Source organism: Camelus dromedarius, chromosome 9 (assembly GCF_036321535.1).
Source record: "Camelus dromedarius isolate mCamDro1 chromosome 9, mCamDro1.pat, whole genome shotgun sequence".
NCBI lineage: Eukaryota > Metazoa > Chordata > Mammalia > Artiodactyla > Camelidae > Camelus > Camelus dromedarius.
Genome location: NC_087444.1, coordinates 77,860,947 through 77,879,907, shown reverse-complemented (window position 1 = coordinate 77,879,907; position 18,961 = coordinate 77,860,947). Strand labels below are relative to the sequence as shown.

At 52.3% G+C, this 18,961-nt stretch overlaps 1 protein-coding gene across 1 annotated transcript; it reads left to right on the top strand.

Moving 5' to 3' along the window:
- Window positions 1–9,065: 9,065 nt before the first annotated feature.
- UBE2S (ubiquitin conjugating enzyme E2 S) lies at window positions 9,066–13,968 on the top strand. Its single transcript, XM_010991537.3, has 4 exons — window positions 9,066–9,522; window positions 10,092–10,239; window positions 11,677–11,867; window positions 13,526–13,968. Exons 1-4 carry the CDS (start codon window positions 9,520–9,522, stop codon window positions 13,829–13,831), a joined length of 648 nt encoding a protein of 215 aa, XP_010989839.2. The 5' UTR covers window positions 9,066–9,519; the 3' UTR covers window positions 13,832–13,968.
- Window positions 13,969–18,961: the final 4,993 nt, after the last annotated feature.

Genomic DNA, 18,961 nt, shown 5'->3' with positions numbered 1-18,961 from the left:
TCTGCATTTGCAGGTCACTGTGGAGTCCCCTTTGTGGTCAAGAGGGGCAGGCATCTAAGTGTCTTTCACAGGTGGTCATGGCTGTGCCGGCTGACACCAAGCAAGGAGAGGAGTCAGGCACGGGGGTGATGCCCTGTAAGGTGCCTTTAAGTCCTTGGTTTCTTCCTAAGAAAGCCTCTCTTCCCTCTGAGCATGTAAGCATTTGTTTGCAGATTCCATTTGTTGGCACCTCCTTATCCTCGAACTCTTTGGCTGAATATCATTGAAGTTGGTGGGGGGAGGGGGTATGCATCAGTTTCCTGGGGCAGCTTGAACAGAAATGTCTTCTCTCCAGGTGCTGGAGGCTGGGAGCCTGAGCGGGCGGTGCGGGCAGGGCTGGTTCCCTCGGAGGCTGTGCGGGAGAATCTGTCTGCGCCTCTCTCCCAGCTTCTGGTGGCCGTGCTGGCATTCCTCCACCCAGCGTCTTCCCTGTGTGTGTGTCTCCTTGTCAGAACTTCCACATTTTATAAGGACACTAGTCATGGTGGGTTAGGGCCCACCCCCAATGATTTCATCTGCAAAGATCCTATTTCCAAATTTCACATTCACAGGTCCCGGAGGTTAGGACTTCAACATCTCTGTGAGGGGTGGACACAACTCAACCCATAACAGGGGTTATGACAGGATACAGTCTAAGTATCAGCTTTTATAGCTAGGAGGCATTTCCCCCACCTCTCTCCTCCCACCCAGTGCACTACAGTATTTGTATAGTGATGACTACAGTCCCCCCCACCCCACGTTTCTCAGAAGGTGCCTCTAAGGCTTGGTTTTAGAAATGTTAGGACAGCTCTCCTCTAGCAGCATCTAAGTGTCTGTGAACTGCAGACTCACTCTGCATCAAAGCCTCAGTTTACATGTCCCTCTGGGTTGTGTGTGCAGGGCATTTCAGCATTAATTTTATCGCTAAGAAAGCCGCTTCCTCTCTAGTGCACTAAGTGTCTGCTTCCCAAATACTGGATTTTATTCTGTATTAGCTGGGGTTCTCCAGAGAAACAGAACCAACAGGGTGTGTGGGTATGGATGCATGTTAAGGAACTGACTCATGTGACAGTGGGGTCTGGCAAATCCAAAGTCTGTAAGGCAGGTTGGAAACTCAGGCAGGCTTTCTAGGCTGCAGTCTTGAGGCAGGATTCCTTCTTTTCCAGGGAACCTCAGCTTTTGCTCTTAAGGCCTTCAACTGATTGGATGTGGCCCACCACATGAGCTAGGAGAATCCCCTTTTCTCAAAGTCAACTGACTGCAGAGGCTAATCATATCTACGAAATACCTTCACAGCAACACCTGGGCTGTGTCTGAACCCAAGGATAGTAGCCTGGCCGTTTAACCATCCCGGCAGGGAGGTGCTTGCTGGAGGAAGGAGTGTGATCTAGGGTTAAGAAAGCCTCCTCCCTTTCAGTGCAGTTAAGTGTTCACCACTGGCTAGATTTCACTTGCTCAGTTTCATTTGTTTGACTGTAGATTAATGGCGGGGTGCATTCAAGTACTGGTGTTCGGATCATTTGTGAAGTGCCCCCTCCTGGTGCATGTGACGGTAGTTTGCACATCCTCAGAAATTGCCTCTTTGTGTTGGAGTCTTAGTCTACAGATAATTGGGGGTGGGTGGGGAGGGAGGGTGGTGATGCCATGCCTCTTAGTATGGGATCACTGAGGAGCCGCTCCTCCTGGGCACACAGTAGGACCCTACTTCCCTGCTCCCTAGAGGTTAGATGGCCTCTGGGCGGTGTGAGCAGAAGTGCCTTTCCAGGTAGAAGCGTCTGGGAGCCGGTGTGTGGATCCCCATGCTCTTCCCTGCCCTCTGCCATGGTCACTGGTGATATTTCAGGGAAGGGCTACTCTTTCTGGCCTGGGTCCCAAGTAGGTTAACTGAGCCCCAGAATAAGGATAACACCAAATAGGGGCCGGAGCCAACACTCGATGGACAGGTAGCGCGAGTGAGAAATAAACCCTTGTTGCTTTAACCCCTGGGGCCTTGGGGCCACTTGTTACTGCAGGCTGGTGCAGCCCTCCCCGGCGGTGCATCTTGCCTGTGAGGGAGAGCTTTCTGCTGCACACTCTTGTACTTCTGAGTTCTTGTGTAGGTGTAGTATCTATTTTTTTTAAGTAAAGCTTAAATTTAAACATAAACGGTGCAGGACTTGACTGCCATTCTCCTCGCCGAGCATATGCCCAGGGAGAGCGTGACGGGGAGACGCCAGCCTCACTCCTCTCGCATGCAGGGTGGTTAGCTTCCACTCTGAGGTGTAAAGCCAGGGCTGAAATGTATGCGTTTTTCATTCAACACGGCCTCTACGTGCCTGTCCACTACTTCATTTCTGTTCAACCAAGAAAAAAAACAATCGGGCCCCCATATGTATTGTGCTTTGGTGGGCAAGTCAAGGATAAGATTTGGCATAAGCGTTTCTGCCTTTGTACCCTAACACTTGCTCAGTGTGCAGCTCCGTGTTGATAAATACAGCCTCTGAGCAGCTATTTTTAACTGCCGTTTGACAGGGTGGGCTTGCAAACTCCTGAAATCTATACCAGATGTTCTGTGCACCTGCCTTTTCTCCCTTTTAATTTCTTTTTAACTTTATATTTTGAAATAGTTCTCAAGTTCAAGTACAGCTTTCATCAATTCACCACTTGTTAAGGTTTCATCACACTGCTTTATGATTTTCTTCCCATATAAATATTCTTTTTTTTTCAGGGGCACTTGAGAGCAGGCCGCCCCCTAAGGGACATTGCTGAAGAACAAGGACTTTCTCTCACACAGCTACAGTATAGTTATCAAAATCAAGAACTTCACATTGGTGAAGTCCATGTTCAAGTTTCACCAACTGTCCCAATATTGTCCTTTGGAGCAATTTTCTTTTCAGCTGCTGCTACTCCGGGATTAGGTTTTGCATCTGGTTCTTGAGTCTCTCGGGGCTCCTTTAACACTGATGTTTTTGGAGTCCACGCAGCATAATTTTTATTTCAGCTCCTACCGCTAGACGTTTGGCTTTTTCCTGATTTTCACTACTATAGCAATACTTTGAGGACTATCTTTTGCACACCACATGGAGCGTTCACTTTCTCCCCCAGGATGACCTCCTAGCAGGGTGAAATTCTGGGGGTAGGGGTGTTTTTAAGACCTTTGCTACACGATGCCAAGATGCAATGCTGAAAGCCATGCCAGTCCCTGTATGTGAGGACGGCCGCCTGCTCCCACCTCGCCAGCATCAGGCCTTACTCTATTCAATCTTGATGTACATCAGAGGTGTTGGTTTTGGTTAAAGGAAGCCCCCAGCACGCTAAACTATGTTTTCATCCTGTGCGAAGACTCCGCCCTGCATTTCTGGAGTTGGGGTGTGAGACGGGCTGTGCGTTTCACTGAGGCTGTGTCCGTCACTAGAGGGAGCACCTGGTCCACTGCAGGACACGGTTACCACTTAATCAGGGTCCCTCCCGCCAGGAGAGCGCTAACCTCTGCTCAGGGGAAAAAGGAAAGTGGTTCTTGTTAATTACCTGTCGATGGCACGTACAGGTGGTGAGCTTAAAAGTATTAAGGCCACGAAGGGGCGGGGAACATGTCAGCAACCACAGACTGTGGACTCAGAAATGAAGATGGAAGCACTTACCCAAGCAAAGATGCTCAGCCTCTCTGGAAAGAAAGGAAATGCAGCTGAAAGATGGGGCACCCTGGCTTGCCCACGACTGGCACATATTCTGAAGACTGCTAACAGTTGGGCTCATTTCTGCATCGGGACATTGACATCGGCTGCTTCCTCTTCTCTGGATACCCACAAAACTAGTTCTCTCGCTTCTCTCACTTAGCCCTGGACTTTCCCATCATCAGCACTGAAGTCCGGCATTTCAGGCAACCTGGGATGGTCAGCCACCATGGGTTTAATGCTTACTGTTTACTACCTGTCTCTCCACCAGAACAGAAGCCCTAGGAAGGCGATGTCTTGCTTCCTTTCTTGGTCACTGGTGTATCCCTGGCAAACAGTTGGTCCTAAATAAATACTTGCTGAATGAATGGGTCAGATCCTGCTGGTGGAGATCCAATTAAGCAGAGCCCTGCCAAGGGCTACCTGGCACAACTGTGAGCACATGTGCCCTTTGATCCTACGACTCCACTTCTAGGAATTTCTCCTTCAGAAAAGCTCACACCTTTGCCCAAAGACAAATTTGGGAGGATGCTCACTGCAGCTCTGAGCCGCAGACTGGACCCGGTGGAAACGCCTGGCAGTTGGAGAATACTAGAAACCACTGCCCCGCAGCAGCCAATTTGCAGGCTGCCCAGGGAGGATGTGTGGGAACGCAACCGTCCAAGTGGCGTGGGGAAGAAGACACCCGAGGTTAGCGAGGTTAACGAGGTTAACAGCGATACCTGAGGGGGAGGGAATGCAAGTGTGGGAGGTGAAGAAGGGCTAGAGCTGCACCTCCTACTTTCACTTCTCACACTGCAGTAACTGCGCAAATTTCCCTCCAAGCGTGTATTTCTTGAGTAAGTTAATACAGCTGAACAGAAGAAAGGAAGATTCATTTCTGAAGCTAGAATTCCAGCCGAAGGGACAATCTGGCTTTCATTGAGTAGAACTAAGTTTCTGGTTCTCCAATGTTTAGCAAAGGGAGGACACCCCTTCCCCAGCCTATCCCCTGCCAATTCCAGTCTCCCAAACTAACTGGGAAGGCCCATCACTAGGCCATCTCCCAAGGAGTTCTCAAAGCCACCCATTTCTCTCCCATGGCCACCCCCTTAGCCCAAGCCACAACCAGCTCGAGTTTCTGCTACCACCCTGGGCCCTCCAGTCAGCTCTCTATCCAGCAGCCCTGAGCTAGAGTCTCAACGGGAATACCAAATCTATCACACCTCCCCAACAAAATTCCTCACTGGTGCCCTGGCGCTCTACACGCCCTCCTCTCCTGCTCAGATCCTTCTTCCCTCAGCGTGCTCTCTCTCCCTCTCTCTCTCCCTACCTTCTGGACTTCTTTTAGTTCCTCCCGTCTCAGTACTTCTTTTTCAATTTTTTTTAAAGAACAGCTTTACTGAGATATAACTCACATACCATACATAAAATTCACCAGTTTGAATTATTTTAGCATAGTCAAAGTTGGGCATCTATGTCATCACCACAATCAATTTCAGAATATTTTAATCGCCCCTCAAAAGAAAACCTACCCATTAGCTATCACCTCCCCATCCCCCAAGCAATCTAATCTACTTTCTGTCTGCATGGATTTGCCTATTCTGGACATTTTGTATCAATGGAATCATACAACACCTAGTCCTTTGTGACTGGCTTCCTTTCCTTAGCACAGTGTTTCTAAGGTTCATCCACTTTGTAGCATGTAATAGTACTTCATTTATTTCTATGGCTGTGTAATATTTCACTGTAAGTATACACCACAGTTTCTCCATTCACCAGTTGCTGAACATTCAGGTTGTTTCCACTTACTGGCTATTATAAATAATGCTGCTATGAATATCTGTGCATGATTTTTTGTGTGGACACGTTTTCATTTCTCTGGGGTACATACTGCGTAGTGGAATTGCTGGGTCACATGGTAACTCAAGCTTTAACCATTGGAGGAACTGCCAGGCTGTTTTACAAAGCAGCTGCACCATTTTTATTCCCACTGGCTGTCTGAGCTATTTCTCCACATCCTCTCCAACACTGTTATCTCACTTCTTGACTACAGCCATCCTGGCAGTGTGAAGTCGTATCTCGTTGTGATTTTGACTTGCATTTCCCTCCTGGCTGATGATGCTGAGCACCTTGTCATGTGTTTATTGGCCTTTTACATACCTTCTTTGACCACTGGCACCATCTCTTCTCAGAATTACTGGGCAACAGCCTCCTCCCTGGCCTCCCTGCCTCCATCCTCATCCCCCTTCCTTCTCTTCTCCACCCAGTAGTCGGAATGACCTGGAAAAACCAGAGTCAGACCACAGCACTCCTCTGCTCAAAACCCTGCAGTGGCTCCCTGTTTCCTCAAAGACAAAACCAGAGTCCTAACCATGGCCTTGAAGGCCCTCCGTGATACCCCTCCCCAACCTGACCACACAGACATCTCTCTGACCTCACTTCCCCACACCCTGCTCCTGCCCACTCTGCTGCATTCACACTGGCCTCCTTGCAGTTCCTCGAGTGTGTTCCAGCTCCAGCTGTTCCTGCTGCCTGGAATGCTCTTCCTCTGATAAGCACAGAGCTCAGTGCCTCCCTGCCTTCAAACTTGTGTTCACATGACATGTGCTCAGTGAGGCCTCCCTGGACACCCAGCTTAAAATTTACCACGGCGTCTGAACCCCTGGCACCCCTGTTACCCCTGTTCTACTTTTCACTTTTTCTACGGTACTTGCTGCCTCCTAACATACCATGTATTTTACTTATTACATTTCGTTTTTGTGTCTGCCTGCCCTCGCCACCATAAGCCCCACAAGGGGAAAGATCTTTGTTTGCTGACGAATCCCAAGCACACAGAACGCTGCCTGGCCTTTAGTAGCTGCTCAATACGATGTTTGTTGAATGAACACCTCATTCTGTCAGGCACTCTGCCAGGGGCGATGGACAGACGCCCTGCTCTCCTGGGGCTGTACTCATCAGGCAAGATGGAGACAAACACATAAGCCAACAAATAATGATAAATTTCGATGGGTCGTGAAGACCAGACAGTGAAGTGAACAGAGTATGGGAGCGGAGACTGGGAAGATGCTCTGGGTGACATTTTAAGGCGAGCCTAGGACTGGAGGTTGGGGAAGAAAGAAGATGGGGTGGAAAGCTCTCCAGGCATATAGCAGTCTCGTGCGAATGTCCCCAGGTCAGACAAGGCTTGGTGTATACCAGGGACAGATGGAAAGAAGGCCCAGGAGGCCTCAGGGAGAGTGCTTATGGATCTTTTGGGAGTTTGGGATGTATTCAAAATGCAGTGTGTTGGCGGCTCTTGAAAGCTTTTTAGCAGGGGTGGGGCCTGTTGGGATTTCAGGAGTCATAAAGGGTGGACTCCCTTTCTGACTCCTCCAGCCACTGCCCGTTTCTGTAAACAAAGTCTGACTGAAACATGGCCATGCTTAAGCCTTAGGCCGCTCTGGGGCTAAGGCAGCAGAACTGAGTAGGTTGGGACAGAAACCCCCAGGGCCTGCAATATCAAGAACCTTAAGGTCCTGTAGATTTCACCCATCCCCACTGCCACCAGCCTGCTCATGGCCTCTACGTGCCTGCCCACCGCCCTGTCAATGCACCCAGGAGCCCCCTAGTGCTTGAAGAAAACAACACATTGGCCACCTCAGCCTAGGCCAGTGATGGAACTGCTGACCGCTTACCTCTGACCTCAGCACCTCCCACCCAGCCTGGCTGGCTTCCTGGTGGCCCCCACAACTCAGCCAGCACGGTCCCCTTGCCGGATCTTTGCACCTGCTGTTCCCTCTTCTCGGGCTGCTTTTCCCATAGACCTTCCTGCAGCCCGAATGACACTCCCTCAGACAGGTCTGCCCTGCCCACCCCTCCCTTTCTATCCCCCGGACCCTGACTTCGAACCCTGACTTCGTGTTTTTCAAAGCCGTCATCACTCGCCCACTTGATGATGGCATATACTTACTCGCTGTCTGGCTTCCCCACGAGGACGTAAGCTCCTTGAGGGCAGAGGTTTTGCCCCTTTTACTCTCTGCCATATCCCCAGACATCCTGCCTGCCACATGGTAGGTGTTCAAATTAAATCGTACTGAGTGAATGAGGGGGTCCAGAAGGTAATCCACCTGCCAGGATTAAATGCGCTCAAGCATGCAAACTAGAACAGGGCCTCCACCCAGAGTAAACAATAACCATTCCCATCATCGTTCTGCCTGTTGGGTGGATTTGGTGATACAGCTCAGTCTGACCACCACCTCTGTCTTGTCCCAAGTTGGGGGGACGGGGGGCGTCCCAAGTCACTTGACCCCTCCTGCCTTCAGTGTCCTTGTGTGTTAACCGGGCCAGAATCTGCACCCTGCGTGCTAGGACTGAAGGTCACGTGTGCCAGGCCCCCACAGGCCCATCTGCCACAAACTAGTTACTATGACTGTTCGGCTGCGGGTGTCTCTGCACCTTCCTGCCTCCTTCTCCAGAAGCTGAGGCCCACGAGGGCTTGTCAGGATGCAGGGGCCGGCTGGGGCCCATCCTGCCGGGCTGCGAGGCCTTGGGAGGGGCCCCCGACCCCCCGCACGGTGAGCAGGAGAAAGCCGGTCCAGCTTCCGGTCCTCGCTCTCCAAGCGCCGACACCGGGCTGCCCGGGGCGTTCCGGGCCCGTTTTCAGACAACTGTGTGTCCGCTTCCCATACGGGGACTGAGTCCCGGCGAAGGCCTGACTGGCTGGAAGCCACAGTCAGTCACAGGCAAGGCCGGGCCCTGAAAGGAGGCCCAGGGACTCTCCCTTCTTCCTCGGCACCACGAGGGTTAGGGCGTCCACGTCTCACAGGAGGTAACTGAGGCCCGGCGTCATGCCCGGGGCCTGGCCGGGGCCATAGGTCACACATTTGCGGGCCAGGCGTCTAATCCTTCAACGCCGTGCTGACTGGTCTTGGAACCTCCGCGACACAGCACGCAGGTCACATGTCATTCCTGGCACAAAATGGCGCCTCACTGACAAACATACCTCAATTCCCAGCGCCCACCACCACTGCGGGCTGAGGAAGGGGCGCGGGCGTCCGCGCGCACTTATTTGCATACATAAAACCTAACGAACTTAATTGGCTGCGAGCGCCTAGGTCCGCGCTAGGCAGGGTCCCCATTGGTCGCTCTCCGTCTATCCCGCCCCCACCACCTGGTACTGCCTTCTCCGTCAAGGATTAGCCCGAGCGCATCTCGTGACGCTACCCCACGAATATGCGTCCCTATTGGCCGGGGTACCTTCCATCATCCTTTTAAAACCCCCCAAGTCCCGCCTCCCTTCGCCCCGCCCAGGCTCCCAGGCCGACCGTTAGTCGCGTGCGCGATTTCCTAGGCGTCAGGGCGCGCGCGCGTACGCCGGCGTCTCATTCAAACCGCCCAATCAACGGTCGCGTCGTTCTTCACGTCCTCTTCCTCTCAACTTCCCCTTCTCCACCGCCCTACTCTCCCGGATCCCTTCCTCGACCCCTGCGCGCTCCCATTGGCCGGCCTGCTTCGAGCCCCCTCCCCAGCTTCTCCCGCCTCTGCCTGCCGCTTTCGGGAAGGGAGCGAGCGCGTCGAACGCCAAGGACCGTGCGCGCTGACGTCGCGGGTCGGGACGCGGCGCTCCTGGGCCGCGGGGGGGGCGTGGCCTGCAGCTGGATATAAAAGGGTGGCGGTGCGCGCGCGGCCGGCTTAGTGCGGCCGGGGACCGGGGTGGGTGGAGCTGCAGCCGCGGTACGCTGCGGGCGTCGGAGGCAGCGGGGAGCGGAGCGGGGCCGCTGGGGCCTCGCCAGGGCCGCAGCGGCAGCAGTTGGGCCCCCCGCCCCGGCCGGCGGCCGGAAAGCGCAGGAAGGGGGCTGGGGGGACCCGCCCCCGGCCAGCCGCAGTCATGGTGAGCGCGGTGTCCAGGCCTGGGAGGAGTGGTCGGGGGAGGAGGCGGGGCCTCAGGAGCCTCTCGCGGGTGGCTTGGGGCGTTGGAGCATCCACCTGGGGGGTCCCGGGCCAGGGATGGGCACAGGGGCCTTCCTGTAGCGGTGCAGAAGGGGAAGGCCCGGCTGAGCCCCGGGAAATGCTCCAAGCTTTTTGGCCCGCCCGTAGGTGTTCCGGGAGCAACGACGCTCCGCCGCCGTCTCCATGCTCGAGCTGGGGTTTCCAGGGTTAGGTGGGGAAGGGAACCAGGATAGGCCTCCGCCCTACGCGGAATCATTGAGGGGCCACGAGGGGGCTTTTGGGGAAGGTGGAGTCATCCTCAAGCCCCTCGGAAATCCGCCCAATTTCTAGTGGGAGACCAGACTGAGACGGTCGCCGGAAGCATCCCGGGTTGAGGGGATCTGGGAGCTGGGGGTGATTGACAGCCTGGGCCTGCAGGGACAAGACTAGGGCTGCCACCGCATCCTAGATCCTGCGGAAGGTCCTGGGCCCCGGCTCTGCCCGCGGCTCACCCCCTTCTCTCCTACCCAGAACTCCAACGTGGAGAACCTGCCCCCCCACATCATCCGCCTGGTGTACAAGGAGGTGACGACGCTGACAGCTGACCCACCTGATGGCATCAAGGTCTTTCCCAACGAGGAAGACCTCACCGACTTGCAAGTCACCATTGAGGGCCCTGGTGAGTGTGGGAACGAGAGGCAGGAGGGCACTTCCTAGATCCTTGTCATCTTGAGAGCAGGGCTAGGGGCCCCCAGTATAAGTGGACATGACAGGCACACCTGTTAGTTCTTGTGCTCATGGTGTGCAGGGAAGGACATGAGAAATGACAAATAATTGTGTATACGTTCCTGTAAGTGTTGTGAGAAAATCCTGGGGGCCAGGAAAGAATATAATTAATGGGGGCCTTACCTGGGTTTGGGTGTTCCTCAGTCCTGAAGTGTGGGAGTGGGAAGAAGGTGCCAGGTGGTGAGAATCATATTAGCAAAGGCCTGGAGGGCAGGCTGGATGATCTCAAACTCCTTCCTGCCGTCAGTGTCCGAGGCTCTGGGGACCAAACCGAGAAGGAGCCAGCTGCCGACTTAGGGGAAATACCAACCGTAGCCAAATGATTACACGTGATCATGCAGAGTGGTTCAGCGTGTCACTTCACGCACTACGTTTCCTTTGCTAACAGTTGAATTTCTACAGTTTAAGCGAAGATGTTACAAGAGTGTGTGATGAAGGACCTAGTCTGGAGTTGGGTTTGTTGGGGTGTGGGTCAGGGAAGACTTCAGAGTTGCTGGCCTTGATGTGGGCGGCAGGGTGGGGATCCCCCAAGGCCCGTGGCAGGCGCAGTGTGTGCTTTATAAGAACAGAAAGGAGAAAAAAGACGAGCTTTTAGGACTTGTAGGCCTCTTCAAGGAGTTTGGAAAGGAAGCCATTGGTGGGTGTAAAGCAGGGGTAACAGATCACTTCAGAGTTTGACTTCAGTGGGGACGGGGCTGGGGTAGAAGCTGGCTGGAGGCTGGTCAGGAAGCCCTTGACCGTTGCTGGCAGCCATCAGGTGAGAAAAGCCGTTCGGCTGGACTTGGAGGTGGGGTCTGATTCAGGAGGGGACCTGGAGCTCAGCTGCCCAGGCTACTGATTGGTTGGATGTGGGGGCTGGGGCGTGAGGAATAGCCATGGGTCTGGAACAACTCCCCACGGTTTTTTGACCTGATCCAAGTGGGTGAATGAGAAGCTGCAGCAGGGAAGACCGTGGAGTTCACAGAACTGTCCTGACATGGGCCTGAGAGGCTGCCAGGTAGACGTTTTTCCAGGAAGATGAGAGGGTGTGCGTGTCTGTGTCTCTTGGGAAGGGTGTGCGACCGTGCCTTGCTTAGGAGTGAATAGGCACTGCGGGTGGAGACCAGGGCTTGGTGGTGACACGAGTCTAAAGGGTTAACTCAGGTGGGGATGTGTGCTTGTGACCCTCTGGAAGCCTAGCCCCATCCTGGTTTCAGGAATCCCCCAGTCTGGTGGAAGAGGCAGTGGGGCACTTGCCTCAGGGCCAGACTGTGGAGACTGGGCTTTGGGGTTGTTCGGGGTGCCTGGGAGTCCTAAACCTCCTGACCCAGTCCCCCTCCCTGCATTCCAGAGGGGACCCCATACGCCGGAGGCCTGTTCCGTATGAAACTCCTCCTGGGGAAGGACTTTCCTGCCTCCCCGCCCAAGGGCTACTTCCTGACCAAGATCTTCCACCCAAACGTGGGCGCCAACGGTGAGATCTGTGTCAATGTGCTCAAGAGGGACTGGACAGCTGAGCTGGGCATCCGGCATGTGCTGCTGGTGAGTTTGGCTGGGACTGGGCCTCCCTCCTGACTTCCCAATGATGTCCCAGCCACAGAGCCTTGTTTCTTTTTTAAAATCAACTCAAGTGGTTGGGGGCTTCCATGGAAGAATCCAGGTTTCCAGCTTTTCTGGAAGGAACAGTGGACAGTTCCCCAGGCATCTTCCCTGCAGAACAAGTAATGGGTTTGTGTAGTGGGACGACTTTCTGATAGGTACAAGACAAGCGTCTGGCTAGGGTTAACATGATGTTTTGTTTTTTTGTGGAGGTAGTGGGGATTGAACCTGGGACCTCATGCATGCTAAGCATGCGCTCTGCCACTGAGCTATACCCACCCCCACTCTGGCTAGGGTTAAGATATGATTTATGTGTCAAAATTCAGTGTCCTGAAGTATGCAGTTCATTGGTGTTTCAGTAGTTACAGCTTTTGCAGCTATTACCACTGGTAATCCCAGAATATTTTCATAAACCATTACTTTTCAACCAGGAGTGCTTTTGCTCCACTGGGGACATTTTTAGTTGTCACAGCTGAGGGTGCTACCAGCACCTGCAGGGGGGAGACAGGGAAGCTGCTGCACAGTCTGCAGTGCAGGGCCCCACCCCCCAGCACCACCCAGGCCCGGGTCAGGTGAGGTGGGGACACCAGACTGTGGGGTGTCTAGTGTGTAGGGTACCGACTGCCCCTCCACCCCTCACAAATTTAAGTTCTTGTTGAAAACTGAATTTCTAATTAGCCCCTGGGGCAGATGGTAGGAAGGGGAATTGGGGTTTCCTGCAGGGCCCTGGGGAGGATTGAGCACCAAGGTAAACAGACCCCAAACTTCCCCCTCCTCTCCCTGGAGTGTCAGTGGTGGCGGCCAGGGACAGGGGAGATGAGCTCACAGAATAACTCTAGGTGTCCCCAGTGAGCCCCGGGGCCTGCAGTGCAGGGCCCAGGCTGGGCGCAGCTGTGGGAGGGCAGCTGCAGGAAGGACTGGCAGCCAGACCTCTGTTTGGGGGTGCAGTGGTCAGGATTAGGGCGTGATCCTGGGTCCCTTGTGATCATCAGTGGTGTCTGCTGTGCCAGGTGCTTTGCGTGTGTCACAACAGCCCTGGGGGCACTTGTCACCACCCCCATTTACAGGCGAGAGATCATTTCACCTGCTCAAGGCCAGGCATGTTCGGGTTCCTTTTCAGAAAAAAAGTGGAGGTAGAACACAGTGGCTTAGGGGCCACCTTAGAAGAGCCACAGGGGCTGCTGGTCACACTTGTCAGCCCTTACTTACCCCTCAATTAAAGTTGGCGGGTGAGAAATACTGAAGACTCACTCCCTTCCTGGACTGCCCTCTGGATGTCCCCCTTCTTGGGTATGGCTGGCCCTGCCCTTGGGGTTCCCGTTAAAGCCAGTGACAGCTCTGGGTTTAAGCGTCTTCCGGTAGCGGGGGAAAGTGGAGCTTTGCAGGCCGGGTGTGAGTTCCTACATTTCCCCCCACCTCGCTTTCTGAGTGACCCTGGGCAAGTCCCTTGCCTCCCTGGTCCAGGCCTCAGTCACTGATGAGCGGGCCTGTGTGGTGTGGGCAGAGCCAGTGTGTGATCTGGTGGGGAGCAGCCAGTGCAGAGCCACAAGGCCAGATGTGAGAGGCTTGGGAGGCCCCTGATCCTGGCCTTCTTCCCACAGACCATCAAGTGCCTGCTGATCCACCCCAACCCTGAGTCTGCCCTCAACGAGGAGGCGGGCCGCCTGCTCCTGGAGAACTACGAGGAGTACGCGGCGCGCGCACGCCTGCTCACAGAGATCCACGGGGGCGCGGGCGCAGGGGGGGCCGGGGCCAGCGGGGCTGCAGCCTCCTCCACCGACTCCATGGCCCCCGGAGGCCTGGGAGGGGCCGAGGGTCCCATGGCCAAGAAGCACGCAGGCGAGCGCGACAAGAAGCTGGCGGCCAAGAAAAAGACGGACAAGAAGCGGGCACTGCGGCGGCTGTAGTGGGCTCTCCACTTCCTCCGCCCCCGACCTGACCCCCGACTCTGTCTCTAAGTTATTTAAATTATGGCTGGGGTGGGGGAGGGCACGGGGGCCTGGGACCTGGATTTGTTTTTCTAAATAAAGTTGGAAAAGCAGCTGCTATGCCTCTGCTGGCTTCGCACAGTCGGTGCCCTGGCCCCTAAGCACGTGCACAGGTTCCCCCACCCACCAGGCCTCCTGTTGGGGTCTGAGGGTGCAGTGGGGGAGTCATGGCCCCGCTCAGGCTGGTGACGGGTGTGAGGTGTCCACCCTGCACTGGGGCGCCTGAGCCAGCTCGCCTCAAAATTGTTCCGTTGTATTTCTGTGTAAGAAGTCTCAATCCCAGGCTTCAGGCAATACCTGTCTTAGAATTTGTGTTGGTTGTAAACCCGGGTGAGGTGAGCTGGTCACTGCTCAGGCCTTAGAACTGAAGTTGAACCTGCCAGGCGTGTTCCTTTCTAGGGCCCTCTTCTCGTGGTTGGGGGTTTAGGCCTGGGGGCTATAAGCTCCTGGAAGCTGTTGGAGCTCTTACCCCAAGTGATGGCTGGTGAGCTGATTGCAGGACCATATCCCAGCACTTCCAGGGGTGGGGGTGGAACCTGGGGCTTGGCCCTTCTTTGACCTCTTCATCTGCAGGAGGGCAGAATGGCTGTCACTGTATCTTGGACTACAGTGGAGGGTCAGGGGTAAGGGCCGCAAAGTGGGGACAGGTGTCAGAGTTCTCAGCTGGTGGAAGAGTGGGGAGCTGTGGGTCTTGGCAGAAACCACTGAATGCATACACAGGGAAGCCAACAAAATTGTTGGGCCCCAAGGACACAGTATCAAAAATGATCATGAACAAAATACAAAGGAAACCCTGTCCACTCAATGGTATATGGATTTTCGTAGTTGCTTCCTTTGTAATAGGCAAAAACTGGAAATAACCCAAATGCCCAGCAGATAAATGAGTAAAGGAATTGTGAATTTACACCATGGAGTACTAAGCAAAACTGATACACAAAACAAGTTAAGTGAAGCCAAGTACAAAATACTTGGTTCCATGTATATGAAATTAATCAAACAGGCAAAACTAATCACTAATAGCCAAAAGCAGATCATTGGCTGGCTGGGGTCAGGGAGGGTAAAGTGTATGGGGGAGTGGGGGAGGCTTTTGGGGTGACAAGCATATCCCAGATCTTGTGGTGGTCACATGAGTGCATAGTTAATTATCAGAACTTAAACTATGTACTTAGGTGTATTTTGTGTAAAATATCTAAGAAATTTTTTTTAGGGGGCAAGGTATAGCTCAGTGGTAGAGTGCATACCTAACATGCACGAGGTCCTGGGTTCAATCCCCAGTACTCCCCCTCAAAAAACTAATTACCGCCCCCCCCCCCAATTTTTTAATCAAGAACTTCTGTTTAAAGTAGAATGCAAGACAAGTCAGTGAGGGACAGAAGACAGCTGCAAGACATACAACTGGAAAAGACAAATCCAAACAATATCTAAAGAGCTCCTACAAATGAAAGAAAACACAAAGGTTGCCCAAAGCACTTGCACAAACACTTCACAAAAGTCCCTTCCCAGTGACTACTCAGCACACTCAGAGAGCCCCCTCGTTATTAGTACCCGGGGCGGGGAAAGGCAGTGAAACCCATAGTTGATAGCACTGCGCTCCCGCGAAACTTGCCACAGTGATAACGTCCAATACCGAGTGTGGCCCGGGCTACAGAGCCGCGGGGCCTCTCCAGGACCAGGGTATGATCCTGGCAGGAACGGGAAGCGGTAAAAGGCACAAGGAGACCGGGCAGTGAGGCCCAAAGCATGACCATCTCATTACTCAGCATTCTCGCACCTGTACCACAGGCAGCAAGCACACCTGTCCCAAATGCAGACAGTCCAAAGGTCCTTGCACATTCGAGGAGCGACACTGTACCACACCAGTCATGAACCACCTCTACCTGCAGCCGCACAGAAAATCTCCCCGTCAGCCCAACAAGTCACAAGAGACCTTAGCACACAAAACAGTCAAAACCAAGTTGTGCTGCTAGACATACCTACTGAGGCTGCAAAGCTGTAAAAGCAAGAGATTGTTCCCATAAAGCTAGGGCTACTGGTTCTCTCTAGCCAGCAAGGAGTCCAGGATGGAAGTAAAAAAATACGTTCTACACGTCTCTTTTCTGTGTATCTGCTATCACACCGAATTTTAAGAACATGAGTATGTACAGATGGGAACCAATCTCCAGAATATACTAAGTGGAAAAAAGGCAACATGCAAGATACGCTCCCATTTCTGTTAATTTTTTAAATTTTGTTTAAAATGGGATGCCTACGTGCTTATGCATCAAATGCTTCTGCAAGGTTACATTAGCACCTGCAGATACCAGCTCAAGAAAGGGGAGCTTGGAATACCATGTGAAATGTTACCCATTCAAAAAAGCAAAGATTTAGGGTTTTGTTTTTTTTTTAATTTAAAGATAACAAAGTTTTCTACAATGAAATGGCTCCCTTATTCCCATCTCCCCAGCACCCAGTTCCTTTAATCAGGGACAACCAATGTCAGTAGGTTCTTAGGTATTTTTCTGAGGAAATTCTATGCCAAGACAAGCACATTTGAACATCTGTTCTTTTACATCCGTTGTTTTATTTGGGTATAACTAACGGTGACCTGTGCATCTTGGCTTTCAAACTTAACAGCACTCTTGGCCGTCTGTCCTATGGCACACAGTCCCTCCCTGCCCTTAGCTGCCATGCATGCCACCGCATAGACGTGCCCCAATGTTTGTCACACAGCCTGGCCCAACTGACCTGCAACACTGGAAGGAATGACCTTTGTGCACAGCCTCTGGGGCACACAAGGAACAGATCTGTGGAGTGGATCTTTATAAGTGACATCACTGTGCCAGAGGGCACATTCATTTGTAATTTTGCACAATTGCCAAATGGTTCCCCGTGGGTGTGTTCCAATTTACACCATCAGTGTACACTTGCCATGCCTCACTAGCACTTTGCTTTTTACCGAAGTTTTGGAATTTTCTCAAAATTCTGAGAGGTGAACACTACGTTAGTGTACTTCTAATAGACTTCAGTTTTTACAACAGTTTTGGATTTACAGAAAAAGTCATGAAGACAGTAGAGTGTCCCCCATTGCTGCATCTCCTCCGTAAATACTAAGTGAAGATGCTAAAATAAATATGCTGTCGACAGATGACTGGATAAAGAAGATGTGGTGTATATATACAATGGAATACTACTCAGCCATAAAAAAGAATGAAATTATGCCATTTGCAGCAGCATGGGTGGACCTGGAGATTATCATACTAAGTGAAGTAAGCTAAAAAGGGAAAGAAAAACACCATATGATACCACTTATATGTGAAATCTAAAAAAATTACACAAATGAACTTATCTACAAAACAGAAACAGACTCACAGACATACAAAACAGACTTATGGTTACCTGGGGGAAAAGGGGTGGGAGGGATAAATTGGGAGTTTGGGATTTGCAGATACTGACTGCTGTACATAAAATAGATCAACAAGGTCCTGCTGCAGCACAGGAAACTGTATTCAGCACCTTGTAATGGCCTGTAATGGAAATATACGTATAACTGAATCACTTTGCTATATACCAAAGATCAGCACATAGTAAATCCACTATAGTTCAATAAAAAAAATTAAATTAAAATGCTGGTTTTATCTGTAAGAGAGCACCACCAAGGGCCAGAGGGTGAACGTACTAGGTTAGAGTGAACTCAGGAGGCCTGGGGCACTCGAAGCCCACAAGTAGATAATTGTAAACAGTTTTCAAAACAAAACACAAGAAATACAGTGGTTGGGGGAAGGGTATAGCTCGAAGTAGAGTGCGTGCTCTTAGCGGGCACGAGGTCCTGGGTTCCATCCCCAGAACCTCCGTTAAAATAAATATATAAAATAAATAAATAAATAAACCTAATTACCTCCTCCCCTCCACCACCAAAAAAAAAAAAAAGAAACAGTAGACTGGTCGGATCCGGGCCTGGGATCCTGGGCTCCTTGCCTGTCTCCAAACCACATGCACATGTTATTTTCATAATGAAAGACTTTGAAGAACAGATTTTATTCCAGCAAATGACTACAAGAGAAACAAAGGGAGATTTTTAAAATTCCTGGACAGGGCAGGAACAGCCTGGAGGGGGAATGCAGAAGAGGACACAGGATATTCACAGAACTCATGCAGACGGAGAGCCACGGGCATTAGCGCGTGCTGATTTATCCTCAACGTGCTCTGAAAACCACGACATTGCTCTATGTGCAGACATAGTTACAGACATGGGGAGACGTTTGTGATAAGAAACCATTCATTCATGCAAGGAAGCTTTGTGGGCTTGTCCTGGCTGGCCCTATCATGAGCTTTTTGCACATTTAATCTTCTCAACAGCCTTGGGAAGTAGCATCTATTGATACGCACATACCACAGCCACAGAGGTTGAGGAGTTTGCCCAAGGTGGCACAGCCAAGGAGTGATGGAGCCCTGATGTATGTGTGCAGAAGGAAATATAATCAAGGCCAGCCCCGCCCATGAACAGAGCATGTCTCAGCCCTGAGTCTCCTGGAGTCCCCAGTGCTCTGAGTGACCTTGCACGGGGCAGCTGCCAAGGGCATGCCCTACATGCACTCTGCAAACATTACCTGGGCTAGCACTGGAGACACTGCAGCAAACCAAACCAAGATCCCTGCTTTGCGGAGCCCTGAAGATCAGGCACTTGTAACAACCCTGTTTCACGTATAGGAAAACTGAGTCACGAGGAGACTAGTGACCCACCCACATGCCCACAGCTAGGAACTGGCAGTACTGGAATTGGAATTGAGGCGCCCTGGCCACTAGCCCAGAGAGGGTGCTGTTGGGGGGGGGGGGCATCTCTCAAACAGCCTGGCCACTAGCTCAGAGGGGGATGTTGTGGGTGGTGGGGGCCTCCCAACACGTGCCTGTCTCCCCACTGCCTCCTGGCCCCATTGTTTATGGTAAGAAGTCGGCAGTAACTCTTATTGGAGTCCCTTTTCCTCTAGCTGCTTCCCAGATTTTCCCTGTCCTCTGTGTTCAGCATCTTTATGATGTGTCTGAGTATTGCATGAGTTTAAAAAAATCTCACTT

Coding starts and splice junctions, on each gene's coding strand:
- UBE2S (XM_010991537.3), top strand. Junction 10,240..11,676: donor AGTCACCATTGAGGGCCCTG/GTGAGTGTGGGA, acceptor CCTGCATTCCAG/AGGGGACCCCATACGCCGGA. Junction 11,868..13,525: donor GCATCCGGCATGTGCTGCTG/GTGAGTTTGGCT, acceptor TTCTTCCCACAG/ACCATCAAGTGCCTGCTGAT.